This window comes from Scylla paramamosain, chromosome 2 (genome assembly GCF_035594125.1).
Source record: "Scylla paramamosain isolate STU-SP2022 chromosome 2, ASM3559412v1, whole genome shotgun sequence".
NCBI lineage: Eukaryota > Metazoa > Arthropoda > Malacostraca > Decapoda > Portunidae > Scylla > Scylla paramamosain.
In genome coordinates, this window is record NC_087152.1 from 34,066,150 (window position 1) to 34,089,426 (window position 23,277).

The 23,277-nt window shown below is 40.2% G+C and overlaps 1 protein-coding gene across 5 annotated transcripts in view; it reads right to left on the reverse strand.

The window, feature by feature from the left end:
- The window catches only part of LOC135113839 (low density lipoprotein receptor adapter protein 1-B-like), a 75,798-nt gene that overhangs the window by 13,784 nt on the left and 38,737 nt on the right, over positions 1 to 23,277 (reverse strand). For all 5 annotated transcript variants that reach the window (XM_064029464.1, XM_064029460.1, XM_064029470.1 and 2 more), the window contains exons 2-4: positions 11,331 to 11,586; positions 2,691 to 2,802; positions 1,186 to 1,311 (exon numbers count right to left, since the gene is read on the reverse strand). In XM_064029464.1, the coding sequence (XP_063885534.1) occupies positions 1,186 to 1,311; positions 2,691 to 2,802; positions 11,331 to 11,380 (288 nt within the window). In that variant the 5' untranslated portion in view covers positions 11,381 to 11,586. The remainder of the gene's footprint in view (positions 1 to 1,185; positions 1,312 to 2,690; positions 2,803 to 11,330; positions 11,587 to 23,277) is intronic.

Sequence of the window (23,277 nt, forward strand, 5' to 3'; positions counted from 1 at the left end):
ATCATAGTTTTACTGAGAAATAAATAATCAGTTTTAAAATTAGTAGGCAAGAAGTATTTCCATAAAACCAAAAATATTTCAATCTAACAATGTATGTGTACAGCACTGAGGAAGAGAGAAATAGATGATTTGTAATGTGCCTGGTTGGCATACACAGAGTTTGGCGGATGTCATGAATTGACTCATTTTATCTAATAGGGGACTCCGGCATATCAACATAACTGAAGCAGAGGTATTTGTTTTGTTGTGATCATTACCAGGTTGGTGATCACCATAACCACGAAAACAATGACTGTGAAATTGGATTGAGGTGTTGCTAAAGCCTGTTACCTAATTCATAAGGCTCTTGTTTGGGAATGTTACCAAGCAACTGTGAGATCAGCCCTAACACTGTCTCTCTCCTATAAAATACATAAAATATTTATAGAAATTATAAATTAGTAATAAATGGCAGCTTTTGCTATGTCTTTTAATATTTGAAATCAAGCAACTTTGTTCTAGAACCAAATTATGGTACCACAACTGCAGCAATAACGAATTCAGAATTTTGCTCAAAAACCAATTTGTTAAAAAAAGGGAGGCATTTAGTAACTGAGTTTCCACTGTACTAAAAACTTTCAAGTGATGTGTTGTGTGATTCTTTTGAAGAAACAAATCATGAAGGATTTGGCCCCTGCACATTTTGCAAAGTCTGTTTCACAGTGGTTGACAGACTGTAAAGTTCCCTTTTTTTTGTGATTGGCCTGGGAACAGCCCAGATATCAATCCAATCAAAAACTTATGATTGGAAAAGAAAAGACAGCAGCACAGTATGGACATGTCATCTGTGCCTAACCTTGAGGCTGCAATCAAGCAACTGTGGGCCAGCTTTTCACCAACTTACCTTCAAAACCTTGTATAATGTGTCCCTAAACACCTTGTGGAGACTGTTAAGAGGAAGGGTAATGCCAGTGAATACTGATGATTTTGATGATGCATGTGTATTCATCATAACCTTACTCCCTGTCAAAACAAAGTATTTTTTTTTTCAGGCAGTGACAAAACTTTCCAACCATACTGTATGTGTGCATGATTAATGAAGCATACCAATTTCATTAAACAACTCTGTCTATATTACCTTCTCTTCTACACCTTCTCAAACAGTCTTCCCCTTTCAGCAGCATCACTAACCCCTCCCCAACTCACCGTCACCTCAGCAGGCAGCTCCTCATGGCCATATGTCTCCTCACTCTCCTTGTTCTCGAGGGACATCTTCCAGCATTCATAGGCAAGGTTGAATGCCTGGGCAATGGAGATTGTCACTGCCTGGGCCTGTGGAAAGAAGAAGGTGTCAGACTGAGGGCAGGATGGGGACAGCGGGAGAAAGGGAAGGAAGAGAAACTTGATGTGGAAAAAAGGAAGAATGGGGAGAGATTTGTTGTGCAAGGAAAGTAAGGAGAGGAAAAGAAAAGTGGAAGAGAGAGATAGGTATATTTGTTTATCTTGGAAAGGAAAGGAAGGAATAAAAGAGAAGGGAGGAAACATTATGATTATTAAAATCCATAAAAGGGCATCAAATGAAAAGTAGGAAAAGGAGGGGAGAAAAAGAGATTACCTAATTCAATTGGAAAGGAAAGGAGGGGACATGAGGGTAAGGGAATTAAGTGAAGTGTTAATGGCAGAAGAGGGGAGAACAGAGTAAAGTAGGGGAGATGAGGGAAAAATTGATGTGGAATGGAAAAGGGAGAGAAGAGGAAAAGGTTAGTTACCATGCAAGGTGTGTGTGTGTGTGTGTGTGTGTGTGTGTGTGTGTGTGTGTGTGTGTGTGTAGAGAGAGAGAGAGAGAGAGAGAGAGAGAGAGAGAGAGAGAGAGAGAGAGAGAGAGAGAGAGAGAGAGAGAGAGAGAGAGAGAGAGAGAGAGAGAGAGAGAGAGAGAGAGAGAGAGAGAGAGAGAGAGAGAGAGAGAGAGAGAGAGAATCATTAAAAGTTTCCCCACAAAGTATCTCAGGAAGTTGGAAAGAGGGGAGAAACTGCCTATTTCCTTCTTATGTAATGGTGGAGGAAATCCTGGCTTCTCTCACTGATTTAATGCATAACTGACTTCACTAGACTGACTTGGTGACTTGTGCAAATGACTGTCTTAGTGACTGATGATCTTAATTTGAATAATTCATTGACGGACTGACAGCCTTACAAAATGATTGAGTGTCTGGCAATACCTGTGACTTACTGACTTGAGCAACTGACTGTACGGCTGACTGATTGTCTTACGGCTGACTGACTCCACATAACCTGAATGATTTATAACATTTGCCTAACTGAATTACAATTTTAGTCTGACTTACTGACTGACCAACTCTGCCTGAATGACCAGAATGACTGATTGACTGACTGACTGTGACCACCTTTGTCTGACTGCCAGCCATCTAATCCCGACTGACTGACTGGTCTTTGTGTTGTCTCTGTCTCACTGCTCGATCGATCTTAGCTTGACTGACATATCGATTAAATGGCTGACACAGTGACTAACCAACTGTAATCAAACTTATCATCTGAATAACTAAACTAAATAGCACTCGACTGCCTGACTGACAGAACGATCAAGTGAGTGGTTGACTAGGTGTAATTTAACCCCACCATCTGTCAGACTAAATCAAATACTCGACTTCCTGACAGACGCCTGATCAAAGTGAGCGAGCTGGCAGACTGACCATCTTCCGCTTGGGGCAGAGGAAGGCATGGCATTCGCACGTCTCGTTGTCATTGGTGGCGATGAAGGCAAAGACGTGGTCGTAGTGGGCGTCGGCAGAGCAATAAGAGATCCTGGGGAGGGAAAGTGGCTGTGAGGTTATTTCAAGGATGCTATAGAGAATACGTTCCTTGAGTTATTTGGTGGTGGTGGTGGTGGTGGTAATTCTAACAAGAGAAGTACAAATGAATACACAAAGGTTACGATACCAAGAACTGGTAATCATACTCAGACGTTGCTGCTAGTTCTTACGTGAAAGATTAGGAAAAGAAATTTAATTACACATAATTACATAAAGAGAAGGAATGAAGATCATTATCATTAACCTCAATACAGGATAATAATATGACGCAAGAAAACACGGCGCGATAAGGTAAGGAAGGAGGAGAGACGATGAAAAATTGGATACACTACGGCATGTACGTCCGATTAATTTATTTTTTATTTATTCTTTTTTACGTATAAAACGAGTTACATAAGTTGAGGAATAGTTTGATGAAGAAATACGTGTAATTACGAGTACCCTCTGAAGAGAGAGAGAGAGAGAGAGAGAGAGAGAGAGAGAGAGAGAGAGAGAGAGAGAGAGAGAGAGAGAGAGAGAGAGAGAGAGAGAGAGAGAGAGAGAGGGGGGGGGAGGGAATGTAAACTCTACTTAATGCATTAGTATGAAGCTAAATATGAATATAAAAGTATGCATGTTTAATGACAAAAAAAAGTATACAGTATAAGTATGTTACATAAAACACACTGTAAAAAAAATATATACGTGTTCTTCCCTACTAACTACGTATATCTATGAACACAAAGATATCGTAAGATAAAAAAAAAAAAAAAAAAAAACTGACAAGATGACGTTTCCTACCGAATGATAAACGAAAATGGAACAGCGTAGTAACTCTCATGCATCGGCAGAGCACCCACGGCTTTAACAGCGTGCAGTGATGAGGGGCGGGCGGGCAGGCAGGCAGGTGGTGGGAGTGGTGGTGGTTGGGAGGGCGAGGGGCGGCGATCCCATTAACACCAGGACGTGGTCGGCCCCCAAATGGACAAAGGCTCACGATCAATATCAACGGAGAATATTTTTGACAGAGAGAGGCGAGTCATTTCCTACAATTCTGTGTGTGTGTGTGTGTGTGTGTGTGTGTGTGTGTGTGTGTGTGTGTGTGTGTGTGTGTGTGTGTGTGTGTGATTCACCTACGGTCGTCTAATGGTCACCCAGCCAGCCCTTCCCCTACGGAAAGAGCTCAGAGCTCATAGTGACCACTCATACACCACACACCGGGACAGCGAGGTCACAACCCCTCGGGTTACATCCCGTACCTACTTGCTGCTAGGTGAACAGGGGCTACACAATAAGAGCCTCGCCCATTTGCCTCGCCGCGCCCTGGATTCGAACCCAGGCCTTCTTGGTTGTGAGCGTGTTTGCTTATTCTCATTTACCTATATCTCTTTATACTTTACTAAATCAAGCTTCTTATATTTCGTTTTTCAATACCAAATTATAACGTCCTTTATGTTACTCTTATATATCTATCTGGTTTTGAGAGAGAGAGAGAGAGAGAGAGAGAGAGAGAGAGAGAGAGAGAGAGAGAGAGAGAGAGAGAGAGAGAGAGAGAGAGAGAGAACAAAAACGACACAAAGGCAAGAGACTGACAAACACGCTAAATAAAATTCTCAAGTTATTTTTATGTCAATAAGGCAAGTGTTTTGTCCCTGCTCTCTCTCTCTCTCTCTCTCTCTCTCTCTCTCTCTCTCTCTCTCTCTCTCTCTCTCTCTCTCTCTCTCTCTCTCTCTTGGTCATAATCGTATCACTTCAATTGGTCGAGTTTAAAGACGGAAATAGAGTAAAACCACTCTGGTAATGATAGTTAATTATTATAATGAATCATAATTTTCGCAGCTGCAACATCACCCGCTTTTTCACTGGAATGAGCTTAAAATATTGCTATTAACATCGAGGAGGCAGCACAACAGATCCACGTCCTCACAGCAAAACAAAGGTACTAGTAGCATTGCCTGCATTATTTTACGTATAGTTTGTTCAGCACATGAAAAAAAAGATATACAATAATATGGCTGTATAATCAAATTAATACGTATTTAGTAAGCATGTGCAGTATGATGAATCATTTACTATAATTTATCACGTCAGTGCTCACTCTCACCCACACTGTGCCAGTAGCTATGCACTGCTATATGAGAACGTTACTCATGTAATTGGGGCTTTTTTTTTGCCTTTTAATTGGGGTTTTAGTTTTATATATTTACTGTTTTATATACAAGTGGCAATATTTAAAAATAAACGTGACAATTACTCGTAACTATCAAAACAAACATGTGGAAACCAATCACATAATACTAGTATTTAGCAAATGATAAACCTTTATAGTTTGCTTGTAAACCAGATTGATAAAACTGTACATATGTAAAAGTTAAAAGAAAATTATGATACAATATTATTCAAACATAATAGGAATTGACTTTTTTACTATTGGAAAAAAATAATTTAATCATTAATAAGAATGAAAGTATAAATTGTACATAAACAAAACCCAAGTTATAGGATCTCCATGGGTAAATTCTTGACATTAAAATTAAATATAAAAAAATAAAATAAAATAAATAAATAAATAATCCTTACCAAAGTTGAGTTACTTTTATTGAGCAGGTGAAGAAATAACAGAAATTTGACCATTGTACCTGAACCCTGTAATGCACGACGCTGGTGGGTTCGCATCATGATATCGTGGCCTAGCATGATGTGATCCGCAACGTCCTTCGTGACGTTTCAGACAGCCACACTTGCCAAGTATGCCTAAGCAGCTCACATGGCCCTACACTTGCTGAAATTCAGCTCACACCAGGAGGAAGAAGAGAATTTTCTTGTATGACGCACTTGTCACCTGATGTGTTAAGGGTGCCTCGGGACGTGACGCATTATACTGTAGCGTCAAATTAGGCAATCAATCTATAAACCAATCGATAAATAAATTGGTAAAATAACATACGTTGCCTGATTTCTTAATAAAGACGATAATTAGGTGTCTTTGTTATGCTCGTGACGATAAGCATATTAAGCCAGTCCAGAGAAAAAAAAAGTGCAAATTTAACAAAACGATCGATTCCAGCATCTGTAATACCTAAAACTAACATAATCCACGAAAGATATCGATATCGTACTAATAAGACATTAAACTGACATATACGTCCCTACGATTACTTAAACTATTTATAGATGCACCAATAATAAGTTAATGTGACATTGTACAATTACTAAAACCATCGATATTTGTACCTCTGATATACTGACGTGGCAACAAGCTATAAATAATGATGACAAGAACCAATTTAATGACTGTTACATAAATCATATTACGTCATATCTCCAAGACTGGCATGGAAACTTAGTTGTATGTAAAATATTCTCATCTACGTGTAAGCCATGTCAGTGAGACGTTTACCCCCTCCATCCCTGCCAACCCGCCCCCCCTTCACTCTCTCTGGGGGCTTCTTTGTCCTCAAGCCTCACATTCACCATCTGATGTGGGCCGTCTTCTGACAAAGGCCTGAGTAAGGCCAGGAGACCTGGCCCCGCGTCACCTGGGAGCTTACAAGGGTGACAAATCTTATATACACACACTGTTCGTAAGTATTTATAAGCTTTCCTAATAACTGCATTAACACCGAACATAATTTTCTTCAACTTTTACCAAAGATCAGATATCGGTCTTTGTCAAAAATAACCTATTTTGGGTCAAAAGATCCGTTACTGTTTGTTGTTCTCATGTGTCACTCCTCACACACTAATATCGCATACAATTAACCTACACACGTATACACAACTTTCGTTTCATAAACTCTGCTTTCTCAATCACATTACCATTATCTCTCTCTCTCTCTCTCTCTCTCTCTCTCTCTCTCTCTCTCTCTCTCTCTCTCTCTCTCTCTCTCTCTCTCTCTCTCTCTCTCTCTCTAACACAAAGGTATGAGGGCGCAGCGGTGTTTATTTGGTTAGTCACGAGGGAGGCGAGAGGGCAGGCCGGCGTGGCGAGGAGCGGGAGGCGAGGCGAAGGTTGAGCTGCGACGCAATTAACTCGGTGAATATAAACAAATAGTCGCCTTGGGCTGGTTGGCTCTCTCTCTCTCTCTCTCTCTCTCTCTCTCTCTCTCTCTCTCTCTCTCTCTCTCTCTCTCTCTCTCTCTCACTTCCCGCTGGCCTTGAAGGGCAGTGACCCCACCTCCCCCTCCCTTCTCCCTTCTCCTCACCTCCATGTATGTATCAAAACAAGTGTCACTACCACAGCTACTACCTCCTTCCCCTCCTCCTAATGCTACCACTACTATAAAACCGTTCTTTTATTTTTTCCTTTCCTTCCTTACATCTCTTCTACTCTCCTTTTCCTGCTTGTCTTTCTCTTCCCTTTCATTCCATGTCCTTCATTTCCAATTCCATGTCATCTTCATTTCTACACACACACACACACACACACACACATACACACCAGACGTTCCTTTCTTTCCTATCGAGGTGTAATCTAAAACGGTGTGTGTGTGTGTGTGTGTGTGTGTGTGTGTGTGTGTGTGTGTGTGTGTGTGTGTGTGTGTGTGTGTGTGTGTGTGTGTGTGTGTGTGTGAGCAAGCATCAAGGCTGCTCATACATATACAGACAGTTTCATGCCACAGCACGGTCTACCGATGGTGTTTTCAGGTAGATTTGTTATTGTCATTGCAAACGGTCATTACTCCACGAAAGCTCTCTATCGCTAGCAGTACTACAGAAAGATTTATCCCTCAAGGCGTAAGGATCTCAGCACACTTGTTGAAGTTGATGATTATCGTCGATTTCTATGTTTAAATCTGAATAAGATGATTATTACAGATTGAATATGTTTACTTCATTAATATTTAGACTAGTAATTAGTGACGACGTATAAACATTCCAATTACTCCGCAGTGAGTCAGCTGGTGAGGTGATATCAAGGAGAGAGGGAGGGAGAGGAATGATTAACTCAACACTGAAATATGCCCCACACACTTACTGTGATTACATTATCTGTCTAATTCACTATGTGGTGGCAACGCATCGGTCAAAATTCTAATTATCCCGCAATATAACATAATATATATATATATATATATATATATATATATATATATATATATATATATATATATATATAGAGAGAGAGAGAGAGAGAGAGAGAGAGAGAGAGAGAGAGAGAGAGAGAGAGAGAGAGAGAGAGAGAGAGAGAGAAATCAATGACACAATTAGCACACGGTTCCCTTTACTACTCTATCCGCTGACCGTCCCGCCGCCTCCAGAGAGCACCCCACACACACGTCCTTCCTTCTTTCCTTACGGGGTAAGAACACTTTCAATTAACACGCTGCCCACGTACACAGGAAGGAAGTCGCCACGCTAAAGATCAACCCCGCTGCTACCGACTTCAAGGACGCCAACATACGAACTCAACTTTGTGGCTGTTTATCCATTTTGTACTATTAACTCTGAAAGGTTTTGCTTCAGTCTAGATTTTCCAGCGGGTTTCAAACAGTGACGGGTTCCTGAAGTCCTTGTTACGCTGTCTGATTGCACTTTATTACATGACCTGCATGTTAAGAGAATATTTACTCTAGTATAAAGTAAGAGTTAGGCAAAATGTACGGTTAATGTTGTTTGTGAAGTATGGTGCAGGGCTACGATTATCTATTTTTTTCGTTTATTTACTTTTATTTATTTATTTAATAGTGCGAAAAATAGACCGACATCACAAACAGGCCGTATTCTACATCTGTCTACCCAATATTTGCAGTGGGATGACACACTTCATACGGTTTAGTTTACGAGGTGAATTTATGACCTTTTTTTTTTTTTTTTTTTTTTTTCGTTTAGAAGTGATACAAATAATAAAAATGTAAAAAAAAACAAAGTACTGAAATACCCGAGGCAACTGCAGCTGGTGAGAAACAGAAGTCTCCATTGTTGGTTTTATTTGTTTCTAGTTTGATATTACTCAGGGGAAGTGAAAGTTGTAACCACAGCATTCGTAACTATTGCCTCCCACAACACTACAGTATTCTGAACCAATTACAAACTTTTACCAACACCAATAACAATGTGAGAGAGAGAGAGAGAGAGAGAGAGAGAGAGAGAGAGAGAGAGAGAGAGAGAGAGAGAGAGAGAGAGAGAGAGAGAGAGAGAGAGAGAGAGAGAGAGAATCATAATTAGTAATGCAATATAATAAAAAAAGAACTATAAAAATTACATGGACAAAGAAATATATGTACGCATTACAAAATTTCGCCCTTTACATAAACTCTTACTTTCTTCGTGTTAACTTTCTCATTCACTTTCCCTTCTCTGTATTGTTTATTCTTGGTTACATGACTAACACAAAGTTGCAATCTATCATTTTCCTGTTTTTACTGATCCCCCCGCTCCCTCTCTCTCTCTCTCTCTCTCTCTCTCTCTCTCTCTCTCTCTCTCTCTCTCTCTCTCTCTCTCTCTCTCAAAGATGGTCAGTAATACACAAGGTTAACGTAACGCCCTCTTATTTCCCGTCAGTAGTGGCAATTCTTTCATAATATATTCCTCACCTAACTTCCTTCCCTCTCTCACTGATTGCCACCTTCCTTCATTTCTTCCTTTCAGTCTCCCCAGCCCTTCACTCTTCTTTTATTTCATCCCCCTCACTGAAAATCCTTTACATCAATATCCCCTCTTCACTGTTACTATCGTTACTTCCTTCTTCACTCTTCCTCTCTTCACCTCTCACTCGTATTCCTTAATAATACCCAAATGCATCTTTATTTTCCCCTCCCTCCTATTCTTCCTTCCTTCTTTCTCGTCATACTTCCTCGCTTCTCTCCCTCCTTCCTTTCCGTTATTCATTTTCTCGTTCCTACTTCTCTTCTTCCTTCGTAGCATAGAATGACCAGAAATAATGTACACTTGAATTTCACAAGGTACCTCAACAGTTACATATTACAAATGCAATAACACGATGGTTCAATTTCCTAATACGGAACACAATGGACTTTTCTCTTCTCATTGCATTATAATCTGCCTCACAAAAATTTCCTTCCACAAACAAACTCCCTGAAAAACACGTTTCCTTTTACTTCTTTCAACCTGATTCATCCTCAAACGGACAGGAAATTTTGAGTGGAAGAGAAAAAAAAAAAAAAAAGATCGAGGTGCTTTGATAGTAAACAAGTTCCTTACCCTGCCTCTCCTTTCTCTCATTCACTTGTAAATATGATCTCCAGCAGCAGCAGCCCCTTGGTGCAAAACTCTCTTCTTTCTCTCGTCTTCCTCATTTCTTCCGTCACGCAATCCTCCTCCTTGCTTTAACAACGTAAATAAACATGTTTTCCCAGCCTCTTTCTCCTTCCTTCCCTTACTCACACGAACAACCTAAGCACATCTCTCTCTCTCTCTCTCTCTCTCTCTCTCTCTCTCTCTCTCTCTCTCTCTCTCTCTCTCTCTCTCTCTAAAAGTCCCTTACCCCACTTTCCTTATCCAAGTAAAGTTTCCCTTTATCGCGGTGCAACAAGCAACACACCAGTTATTTGGTATTTCCCATCACACTAAAAGAAAAAATGTATTTGAATCCAGCTGATAACTGACAGAAAAAGAAAATTAAACCGTCATTCCTTCCGCTCATATATTGATGTGGAATATGGCTTATATAGATAGTAGATGAATAATGCAGGGACAGATGAATTTTGTAAGACCTTAATAATTATTTGAAAAGAAAAATAACAAATAATTCAATTAGTCAATCGTTGCCACTGACTCGCTTGTTGATGGTAATAAATACTGTATAGAAGACGAGTAATAACAGAAGAATAACAGAAGATAACAAGAATATTATAAAGGCAAATCATCTACATATAAAAATATAAAAAAATCAGAGAATGAATCACCACTCGACCATTACCACACACTCACTGGTAGATGTGGTGTATAGCTAATAAACAGATGCTAGATAGCCAAGCCATACACTAACAGATCAATATTCCTTACCACACACTCACTTGCTTGCTGACACAGTATATAAGTTAATCAATACAAAGATGAATGATTCAGGTAACTAATAGATGGATATTATAGACATAAATAAGAAAGAAAAAAACGAAAGTGAAAGAACCAGTTAAGTCGATTCCTCTAACGCACTCACTTGCAGACGTGGCATCAGGTTAATAAATACCAGGGTGATAATACATATAAGAGTTAAATATACTAAACGTACATATAAACAGAGAAGTATAAGTGAATGGACCAGCAAGTCTATTCCCGCCACACACACACACCTGTAGACGCATTATATGGCTAATAAATAAAGTAAACAATACACGTAAAAGAAGAATATTCATAACGTAAAAATCGAACACCCTGCCTGCTTCCGCATTTCCTCCTTCCTATGACCCGAACTCTATCAAGACGGAGGTTTCAAGACACTTACCCTCCGATTTCTGACGATCGTTTCTCTTTGGGGACTGGCACCTCTGTGGCCTTTCTTTCCTTCTAATTTTGTTGTCCTCGGTCGTTGCTTTTCCTGTGAATAAACTAACAAGTCCCTCCCCGCCACACACTCACTTGTAGATGGAGGTTTGCAGCAGCAGCTCCTTGGTCATGCTGTCCTCCATGCGGATGCCTTTTAGGGAGACATGCAGCGCCACCCGCTCGGGCTTGCGCGCCACCTGCTTGGCTGTGTGGATGATGCGCTTGATCGCCTCTGCCGTGGCCGCCTCGCCCTTAGGGTCGTCCACTAAGGTAGAGCCTAGGTATTTACAGTAGAATGTGACGCCCTCCACCACTGGCTCGCGCAGGGTGGCCCATTCCTCCGAGAGCTCTGTGGAAGATGGTTGTGGTGAGTGGCGGGGCGTGGTGTGCTTTGTGGCTGTGGTGGCGTGGTGTTGGGGTGTGATGATGGTGTGGGTGATGGTGGTGGGTGTGGTGGTGAATGAGGTGAACTACGGTTGTTGTTTTTGTTGTTGAGTTAATGGTGGTGCATTGCTATTGTTGTTGAGTTGTGTTGTTGTTGTTGTTGTTGTTGTTGTTGTTGTTGTTGGTGGTGGTGGTGGGGGGTTGGTGGTGTTGTTGTTGTTGTTGTTGTTGTTGGTGGTGGTGGTGGTGGTGTTGTAGTTGTTGTTGTTGTTGTTGTTGTTGGTGGTGGTGGTGTTGTAGTTGTTGTTGTTGGTGTGTGTGTGTGTGTGTGTGTGTGTGTGTGTGTGTGTGTGTGTGTGTGTGTGTGTGTGTGTGTGTGTGTGTGTGTGTGTGTGTGTGTAAAAGGTAGTGATCGTAGAAGCAGGGAAAATATGATAGTAAACATTATGATAATGATTATAATAACAATAAAAAAACAACAGCAGCAGCAGCAGCGACAATTCTGGAAATAAGATACAATATCCATGAAAGCAGCAGTAAAGCAAGAAATGAAAGAAATTTACCTTTTTATTGTTTTGTGGGCAATATAAAGTTCCGGGGAAGGAACTTCCACGACATTCAACCACGACATTTCAACTCGCCATTGAAGGAAGGAGGAAACGAAGGAATGAAGGTGAGGAATAGAATAAGAGAGAGAGAGAGAGAGAGAGAGAGAGAGAGAGAGAGAGAGAGAGAGAGAGAGAGAGAGAGAGAGAGAGAGAGAGAGAGAGAATTGAGTAAAAAAAAAAAAAAAAAAAAACACGAACCACAGGTATGTTGCAACAACACATGCAGAGAAGACGAACAGCGCTTCGTAACTGCGACAAACACACACACACACACACACACACACACACACACACACACACACACACACGAATCCATGAATATTTACATATTGCACGTCGTTATGGAAGTGACTGAGCAGTAAAGCTTAAAGATATTTTTTTGTTCGAGAGGCCTTACTGCGAAGCACCACCACCACTACTACTACTATTATTACTACTACTACTACTACTACTACTACTATTATTACTATTACTACTAATAATAATAATAATGCTGTTATTACAACAACAACAAATACTACAATAATTGTAATGGTAATGATGATGATAAAATAATAATAATAATAATAATAATAATAATAATAATAATAATAATAATAATAATAATAATAATAATCTATATGTTGATGCCAACATCCCCAATGAAAGAGGACAGCCGAGACAACAACAACAACAACAACAACAACAACAACAACAACCACAACCACACACACACAACCACACACACACACACACACACACACACACACACACACACACACACACACACTTAAATGATTCAATTCAGTGTCTCAGCCTCTAGGTCTCTGGGGTGACTGATCCTCACTGACCATGCAACACGAAAGTCAGCTGTGCAAGATACCCTACTCTGTTAAAAAAAAAAAAAATATATATATAAAAAAAAAAACGACTAAAAAAAAAAAAAATAAAATCGAAAATAGATATCGGGACACCACCACCACTACTACTAAGCACAACTTCTGCAAAACAACAAAACAGTGGCAGTAGTAGCGAGCACAAACAACAAAAGTAATACCTTCACATACCATAAATTATCCTTAGCATTTACATTAGCTTCACAACATATAAATATTATCTTTTTCTCATTTCCTGAAGTAGTTACCAGTCTCAAATTTTCTTACTCCCTTGAAAATAATAATAAAAAAAAAATCCAAGAACAGTAACAACAACTACTATTACTACTACTACTACTACTACTACTACAAATAAAAAAATCCAATAACTAATAACAACTACTACTATCACTACTACTACTGGTGATATATAATAATAATAATAATAATAATAACAATAATAATAATAACAATAATAATAATAATAATAACAATAATAATAATAATGTAATCACCACCGCCATAACAACAATTAAAAAAGAATAACATACGGAAGACAACATGGTGCGTGCAGCTTAACTTATTTAAATGTGCGAGTTGTTTGTTTAAAAGTTTAAGTCTCTCCTCCCCAATTCCCCCTTTCCAGCCTCTCCCCCCTCCCTCCCAGAACTCAATCCCCTGCTCACCTCTCACCATGAAGAGGCGACGAGAGAGAGAGAGAGAGAGAGAGAGAGAGAGAGAGAGAGAGAGAGAGAGAGAGAGAGAGAGAGAGAGAGAGAGAGAGAGAGAGAGAGAGTTTAAGATGTGAGAGTGGGTAGTGAAGTGTGTGGTAGTCTCGAACTTTTCCCTCCTGCTTCTTTGCTCTTTCCTTCCACTATCTGCACACTTCTTACCTCTCTCTCTCTCTCTCTCTCTCTCTCTCTCTCTCTCTCTCTCTCTCTCTCTCTCTCTCTCTCTCTCTCTCTCCACCCCTGCCACATTTCCTTTCATTTTGTCACTTTACTACACTTGAAAAATCCCTCTGCCTCCGCCCCCGCACGGCACGGAGTGGGAAGAACCTTGGATACAGATCTTTCCCTTCTTCCCTCCTCACTACTATGGCCGCTTTGCTTTCATAAGAGCACAAGACATTGGTAACAGCGAAGAGCAGGGCCGAGTGAGGAAAAGATGGACTGAAAACCCTGTTACCTTTAGGCACTATGCAATTTAACTAACGGTTATATATGTGTTAGGTTGAATGTGTTCCAGTATTAATGTACGTGACGCAAAAGATTAAAGAATAGTCGTAAAAGTGACCAGTGTGTTCCCTTTAGTATCTATGGTGCCTGTGTTGGAATCATGTACACACTACGATGGACAACGTTTTCCAATCATTGAAAAATGTCCAATCTAGAAGTGCGTAGTTCAACTTTACTGCCTCTCACATGGAACCTGATCAATATAATTAAAAGTGGCACTATTTCTTTCTTTTAATTAACGTCATCACTGTAAATTTTATGTCATCATTCTTGAAATAAAATATATAAATAAATAAACAAATAAATAAATTATATATATATATATATATATATATATATATATATATATATATATATATATATATATATATATATATATATATATATATAATATATATATATATATATATATATAATATATATATATATATATATATATATATATATATATATATATATATATATATATATATATATATATATATAATATTTTTTTTTTTTTTTTTTTTTTTTTTTTTTTTTTCTTTATTATTATTATTAAGTCTGCACCACTCCATGCAGAACAAAGGCTCCTCCCCAGTTTTCTCCACGACTCTCCTGCAGGACAAGCCTCCACAACCTACCCATTATTATTATTATTATTATTATTATTATTATTATTATTATTATTATTATTACGAGTATTCCCACTGGCGACGAAATATCGAATTGTCTCCCCTCACCAAGCGCTGCAAGTCACTGTCCTCACCGCTGTAAAAGGGATCATGACGAAGGAGAAAATGTTGCCTTTACACAACACCACTACCACTCTCACCATCACCATCATCACCACCACCACCTCCTCCTCCTCCTCCTCCTCCTCCTCCTCCTCCTCCTTCACCGCCACTTCCTTCACCACCACTTCCTCCTCCTCCTCCTCCTCCTCCTCCTCCTCACCATCATTACCTCACCCTCTTACACTTCCTCCAACTCGAGTAACAAGAACACAACCACTACTAACTTCAGCAACATCATCCACTTCATCATCATCCCTTTCATCAACACCATTACCATTTATCATCACCACAACCACTAGAATCTTGTTCTTCACAACTTCCACGAACAATTTCATTCCATCTTGCAATCACTAGTCAACGAGAGAGAGAGAGAGAGAGAGAGAGAGAGAGAGAGAGAGAGAGAGAGAGAGAGAGAGAGAGAGAGAGAGAGGAGAGAGAGAGAGAGAGATGAGAGAGAGAGAGAATATCAAAATAATTATATAATTGACTAGTATCACTGATCACAGGAGAACAACGATCTCTCTCTCTCTCTCTCTCTCTCTCTCTCTCTCTCTCTCTCTCTCTCTCTCTCTCTCTCTCTCTATGCAACACTGCCTCTACTTCCTCTCATGATCAACGCTATTCAATCTAATCACCTTTATTCACTTCCCGCTTTTCGTCATCCGGTCTCCCTCTTCTATCCTCACTATCACGTCGCCTTCCCTTCTTCTCTATCTGTCACAGTCTGTCATTCTCATATTCAACCTCTACCCGCCTCCACATAAAGTTTCCCTTCATGTCCCTTCCTCTTCCTGTAACTGGCTCATAATTATCCCTCATTTTTCGCAGACTCAATTCCTCGCGGTCCTCTCTCATTCTTCCTCCCCTGCCTCGACCACGTGCCCAAGCCATTACGTCACTACTTCTCCTCGACCTTGAGCCAAAATACACACACACACTCACACACACACACACACACACACACACACACACACACACACGGTAACTGGGGCGCACTGGTGAGGGACTTACTGGAACACGGGCACCCCCAGACGACATTGGTACTTATGGGAGATCAGAGTTATTTATCTACTTGGCTAGTGAGGTTTTCTGAGGGTGTCTTGTATGATACTGCTGGACGTTCTGGTTTAGGATAGGTTGTTAATTTATGACAAGATGTATATTAACTACTACTACTACTACTACTACTACTACTACTACTACTACTACTACCACTACTACTACTTTCTCTCTCTCTCTCTCTTTCTCTCTCTGGTCAAAATTTATTCCCATGGCAACCCAGCCCTCCACTACCGTACCCATCCGCCCGCATTTCGTGATATATACCCACGAGACTTGGCAACGCAGGCTGTTGAACCATACTCTCCCACTCACTCCTCTAAACACACACAACTCAGCGTAATCACTAACTCTCCACATGTAAAAGAAAATACGTTAGTCATTTTGATCTTTCCCTCGTCAGTTTGTAATTAGAGGTGATTAATTGTAGAGCGACAGTTTTCGCTACTTATGTCATCTCGTGACTCACTCAATCTGCCGAATTATTAACCATTTATTTATCTATTTATTTATTTATTTATTTATTTAACAGATCCTTTTGTTTTGTTTTAATATTAACATGTAAGAGGTTGGCCGAGCACCACAAAGACGAATATAAAAATAGCTCACCTCTCTGTCGTTCCCCCATGAAGTTGAGAGAAAAAAAAAAAAAAGGGGGTGGGGGAGAACTGGTTACACTTGTAGAGTCAGTCATTCGTTTTCCGGCCCGTCAGGTTCCTTATGTAAATTTGTTAACTCATTTAGTAGCCATCCAACTCGCTGGCAACGCAACTATCCGTGCTAATAGAATGAACATCATCAATGAAATCCCTCCTTCCTTGTATCCAGCCAGCCAGCCACGCTGCCCCTTCGCTATTCCACCCCCCTCCCACACCAAACACCAGATTAAGTTGGCTAAAAGTAGATATGGAAGACAAGAACGTAACTCAGACATTGTAGTAAAGTCGGCTCGAAGGAAGGTGACGCGGCCTGTGATACTATTAGGCCTAAGCGAGCGAGCGAGCGAACACACACACACACACACAGTTACTATGTCAGAGCTGGTGTGCCTGATGACCTCCTGGCGGTGTACAAGTTCAAGGCTGAATGGGCCAAAAAGTTACCCACCTCCCCCTCCATCTTCACCTAAATCCACCCCACTCCACCCTTCCCCACCCCATCCCACTGACGTAACCTTGACATACCAGGAGTAAACAAGTTTGGCGCGCCTGGGAGCGCATGTCTGTGTGCCTGTTGCTTAGTGAACCCGCACCCTTCGCGTGATGGGAAAGATAACTAAAAGGAACAGTAAGGGCATTGGGGACTCTCTCTCTCTCTCTCTCTCTCTCTCTCTCTCTCTCTCTCTCTCTCTCTCTCTCTCTCTCTATGATTCTTCTTCAATGCTGATATTTTGTCATTATTTGCTAAAGTGCTTATTCAATTTACGTATGGCTTTTAGAGGCTGTGGCGTAAGAAGTGAATGCAAAATTATTGAGTGACAACGACAAGAGAGCTACAACTACTATTATACCTTTTACTACCAAAACAAATATATTCCTATATATTCACTGCCAAATATATTCCAAATATATTCACTGCCTATTATAAACACAGTCGTCGTAATCAGCTAGTACGATTTCACTGCAGGACAAAAGCTTCCTGCACTGGTTGGTGGAGAGGCTAAGCCAGATTTCACACACACTGGTTTTGGGCTTTGATAAGATAGCAGACACCTGCTGAAACGGTTATCATTCCCTGGGCGGGTACAATTTACTTGCTTCCAACAGAAATGTTACCTTGAAGATTTTCAATGCGTCTCCCAAGACAAGAAGGAAGTCACAGCCTGACTTCTAAAGACAATTCTCTTCTTTCTCGCATTACAATACATGCATCTTACAAGCCTACACCTGTTACATGATATCAATAATTGAAAATGGTGTCCACATCATCTTAGGAGTCCCTATCTGGAAAGAAGACCAGAAATTTCCCCAGGTCAGGCAGCTCTTCTGGTATCAACCCAAAGTGTTTTGACAGTTCCCTCTACTATTTCTAATTTCTGTAACATTCGCAACCTTATACAGTATATAATTTTCAATCTGCAGAACATCACACCTCCTCTACTAAACCTCATCTTGTTTTCATCACTGAAACACAAGTTTCTGAGACTAGTAACAGTAACCCCTTTTCTGTTCCCTCCTACTTTCTCTACCCTCGCTTTCAATTCAACGACGACCTAACTTGCTCTCGTGCGCACGTTCGAGTCTTCTGAATTTTATATCAACTAGCTTCAAAATTAGTCACTCTGACTAAATTAATTTGTGTTATGCACCATTCATTTAACTCCTCTAGCTATAACAATTTTTTTTTACTAATTTCTAAAGTAGAGCACAGCCTGACTCTACCCTTTCCGCAGATCTCCATTCTAGGAAATTTCAATGTTAACCACTACCTCTTACTTTCATCTCTCTAAACTGACCAACCTGGTGAACTAGCCTTTAACTTTGCCATCTTCCACGACCTTGAGCAATTAGCGCAGTACCCAACCCATATCCCTGACCGCCTTTGAGATAGGTCCAATATTCTTGACCTTTTCAGACATCTAATCCTCCTGCTTATCCTGTCACTTTGTAATCTCTGTTGGCCTCCTCAGATCGTAACCTCAAAATATACAACTTTTCCTAACGTTCCAATTCGTCCTCAGGATCCTCCGAACCGGAGAAGCTTCAGATGATTTTCCTCCGTTAATTGGGAGATTTTCCCTCCAAGACACTTCAATGTAACTTTGAACTTGCTTTTCAGATTGTCTTCTTAAGGGATTGGCACCTTCAGAGGGTTCCTTTTTTTCTATTGTTACCATTGGTAAGTGTCCTTCTTGAATAAAAAAAATAAATAAAATAAATAAATAAAAAAATAACAGATGACTATAGCTGAAAGGAGACGAGGTCAGATTGTTTCCGGAAGATCTAATCTACGTCACTGCATGCCAAGTCCTCAACGTGGCACAATGTCACGACAGGTGGCAGCAAGCTACGACCTGCGACCACTTAATATTGTCACCAATAACACTTACATCAACTACTAACATCACCAGCAACACCACCTGTGAAGAGGGGATGGGCAAATGGTCAACATGCTTATCTTGGTGACCCGAGGCAATGCCCTGCAGGAAGCTGGCCACCGCTGAGAGAATTAACGAAGATTACCAAAATGCCTCCCATCAATCCCATCCTCGACCGCGAGCACATCAGGGAGCTCTGGACAGTGGCAGGAGTATCTACAAGAGCGTCAATTCAAAACCACAGCGGGCGGAGCCAACCGTATAACCCTCCAAAAATAGAAGAGCGTGGACAGTATGAGGTCTAAGCCACCATAAGACAGAAGAATTACTTACCGGGGACAGCGCCCAAACTATAAAGACAACAATCTTGGCAGTTACAGCACTACTAACACCACCACCACCACCACCACCATCTTCTCATTTACACCACCAACACTGCTACCATATGCATACACCACCACCACCATCAACAGCAGTCTTGTCACCTACACCATTTACAACCGATCAACAATTAATATGACTGATAAACGTTTTTCCTAAGTGCCATCATCACCACTATCAGACGCCTCACTTTTCACCACCACCACTACAAGCATTACCAAAACCAGGGGTATTTTCGCTCTTCCCGTCTTCTGATTACATAATTCACTGCTTAGGAGAGAAAAGTAAGGAGGAGGAGGAGGAAGAGGAGGAGGAGGAGGAGGAAGGAGAATGAGATCATAGGGGAGGGCAGAGGGTCTGTAACAGGATATGGGAGGGAAGGGAAAGGACAGATGGGGCTTGACAAGATGAAGAGGGAGAGGAAGGGAGAGGGACGAGAGAAGAGTGGGAGAGGAAGTTGTGCCAAATATTATGGATGACTGGTGATACCTGAAGATTAAGGCACTTTGGCATCTCTATCTCTCTCTCTCTCTCTCTCTCTCTCTCTCTCTCTCTCTCTCTCTCTCTCTCTCTCTCTCTCTCTGATTTTTTTACTTTCAACACTACTTGAGCACACTACTTAAGCACATAGATATAATTCGTTTTCAGTCATCTTAAATACAAAACATCGCCACATGAGAGATAAAAGGGGAAAATCTCTGCACTCTGCTTTTGTGCCCACGTCAGCGATCACCTAAGGCAACGTCCTTCTAGTCCTGCATATTTGTGTTTTTAAGCCTGCACATTTGGTAAACAACATTATGGTGGTTATATTTTCACATTCAAGAAGTATGATGCTGCTAAGTGTGTGTGTGTGTGTGTGTGTGTGTGTGTGTGTGTGTGTGTGTGTGTGTGTGTGTGTGTGTGTGTGTGTGTGTGTGAAGACTACGGTGGTGAGGGGAGGATGGTAGCAGCTGTATCTTCTGCAGTAATTTCATGAACTTACTGCAGTTATCAGAACGGTTGAATAAATGTGTGTGTGTGTGTGTGTGTGTGTGTGTGTGTGTGTGTGTGTGTGTGTGTGTGTGTGTGTGTGTGTGTGTGTGTGTGTGTAAACAGCTTAAGTGTGACAAAGCTAATATTGCAATAACATTCTCGCACAAAAGATTATATTATTCTTTACTCATGGCAAATAAGTGCCTAACAAGGACACACACGCGCTTGCCCACGCACACGCACACGAGGGGGAACCTCACAATCACAGACACACACACACGTGCGAGGAATGAGCGAAGCAACACATACAAACAAATCGACGGAGTGTGTAATAAAATACAGTAATTAAGAGAGAGAGAGAGAGAGAGAGAGAGAGAGAGAGAGAGAGAGAGAGAGAGAGAGAGAGAGAGAGAGAGAGAGAGAGAGAGAGAGAGAGAGAGAGAGAGAGAGAAATTACAATAATAGAGCGGACTTGAAATCCTTGACATGGCAAAGTGTGTGTGTGTGTGTGTGTGTGTGTTTAAGAGGGAGAGAGAGAGAGAGAGAGAAATTTGTTCTTTAATGACTTTCTTTATATTTTTCTCGATAATTACCTGACACCATGACTTGTCTATTCTAAGCCCAGCCATCCTTCCTTCCCTAGACTTTCTACTGCCTACTGTCCATCGTCACACTCTCAGTCACGAAGAACAAAGATAACAGATCAAGAGGTAATAGTAATAAACCACAAGAAATGGCTCTGGATGCGTCTTACGATGTTTGATGCCTCTCTCAATCTTCTCGCATAAAGGTTAGAGAATTTTTTTTTTTTAAAGTTCTATCGAAAACCTTGTCACTATAAATGATAATACTATCCCTAAAAGCATATTACACACACACACACACACACACACACACAAGAACAAGAACAAGGACGAATAAATTAATACAGTAACGAGAATATTGATCCGACTACAGGGCCACAGTTACTACCTCACACACACACACACACACACAGACACACACACTTCCCCCTTCCTCTTCTTCTTAACCACCACTTCTGCTCTAACTCCCCCCGCCTTTCTCTTCCTCCCAGATTTTTTTTTCCTTCCTTCAATTATGTCTTCAGTATCTTTTACCTCCCCAGATTATGCTCAGCTCGGTACTTTCACCTCCAGCTCACAGAAGTTTCATCATGCTCTCTATAAATTCAGGTCTATTCAGCATTTAACGTTTTTCTTTATCTTTTTTTTTTTTCTAGATCTAGGTCACACATTTTCATATCTACTGGTAAACTAACCTGTCATCTCGATACTGGAGCCATAATAATGTAATGTTAATGTAAAACTTTACTTCCGTGTATGAGTAGCTTAAGTAAACATACATGAGAAAATTTACTGGTTGATATAATTGAACAGCCCCAAAACAATTACTATGTGGAAAAAAAAATTGTATCCCTAAAAGAGTAATGATTACGAAACAAGATTGAAAATTAATCAATAGATAAATTACATAGGCCTAAAAAAAGTTAAGAGAAAAATTCACCTTAAAATGTTGGGATAAAGAAATAAGACAAATAATACACACACCTCATTTAACCACGTGCTTCCCTGGCTGATACAGAGGCAGTGAGTGAGGCGTGGCGGGCAGGTGGTGAAAGGTGAGGGGCTAGAGGTCACCTTCATTAAAAGACCGTAAAAGACCGTAAGGAGGTAAACAATGACAAACCCAAAGGTCACGCATCCCCTAGTCTGTCATTTCAACGCCTACTGGAGCAATAATAATTTAAGATTAATGTAAAAAATAACTTCCTTGTAAGATTGTGAAGAAACATTAATTCTCCCACTTCGATATGCAAAAATTTACAGCACAAAAAATAAAAAAAAGTGAAATAGTTGAGCATCGTTAAGAAAGAAAGGAATTACAAACTAAGTATTACAATTCCTAATCCGTATAATATTTAGAAGTGGCAGTGGAAAAAGAAGAACGGTACCTATGACAATGGTTAGTTATTAAGGAAAGATGTGTCATATAGCAGTAAAGGAATTAGCTGGATAGAGAAATGAGACAGATTTGCTGGTGTGGACTGAGATAGACGAGTAGCAGACTGAGAAGATTGGAGGAGGTCTTTGTGTTGTTGTGATCTGTAGACGTTGACAGCGGTGATGAAGGAATGTGCAACTTGTAATGCTAAAATTTTTGATAATTAGATACAATGTCAAATTAACGTGTTTGCTTTTACTTAGTATTGTACATTTCATATCCTTGGTAATCGTGAAATTAGTATCCGGCAATAACAATCATTAACTTATTTACAGTAATTACCATCTTTCCTTTACTATAATTTTGTTTGTACCGTTTTTCTGTTACTATATTTTCTTCTTTTTTTTCTTAACCATCATAACAACTTAATAATACTCTAATATCTATTTCATTAAGATCTTGTATACACTCAAATGTTTCCTTAAGTCAAGTTTTCTACGCCTCCATGTGAAAAATGATCATTATTATTACTATTATCCTCATCGTCATCATTTTTCCCTTATCATTAATACGACTATTATGATAACTACTGTCATTCTACTCTATAATAAAGAATAAATAAAATAAAATAAATAAATAAACAAAAAAAAACTTGCTGGGTCTTCGCCAAGTTCCCTACGTCCCTATCTTCACCCTCTTTGCATCACAGTATCACCATTATTCACACCTTTGGTATCAGCCCGCACTCCTATCGCCACCAGCTACC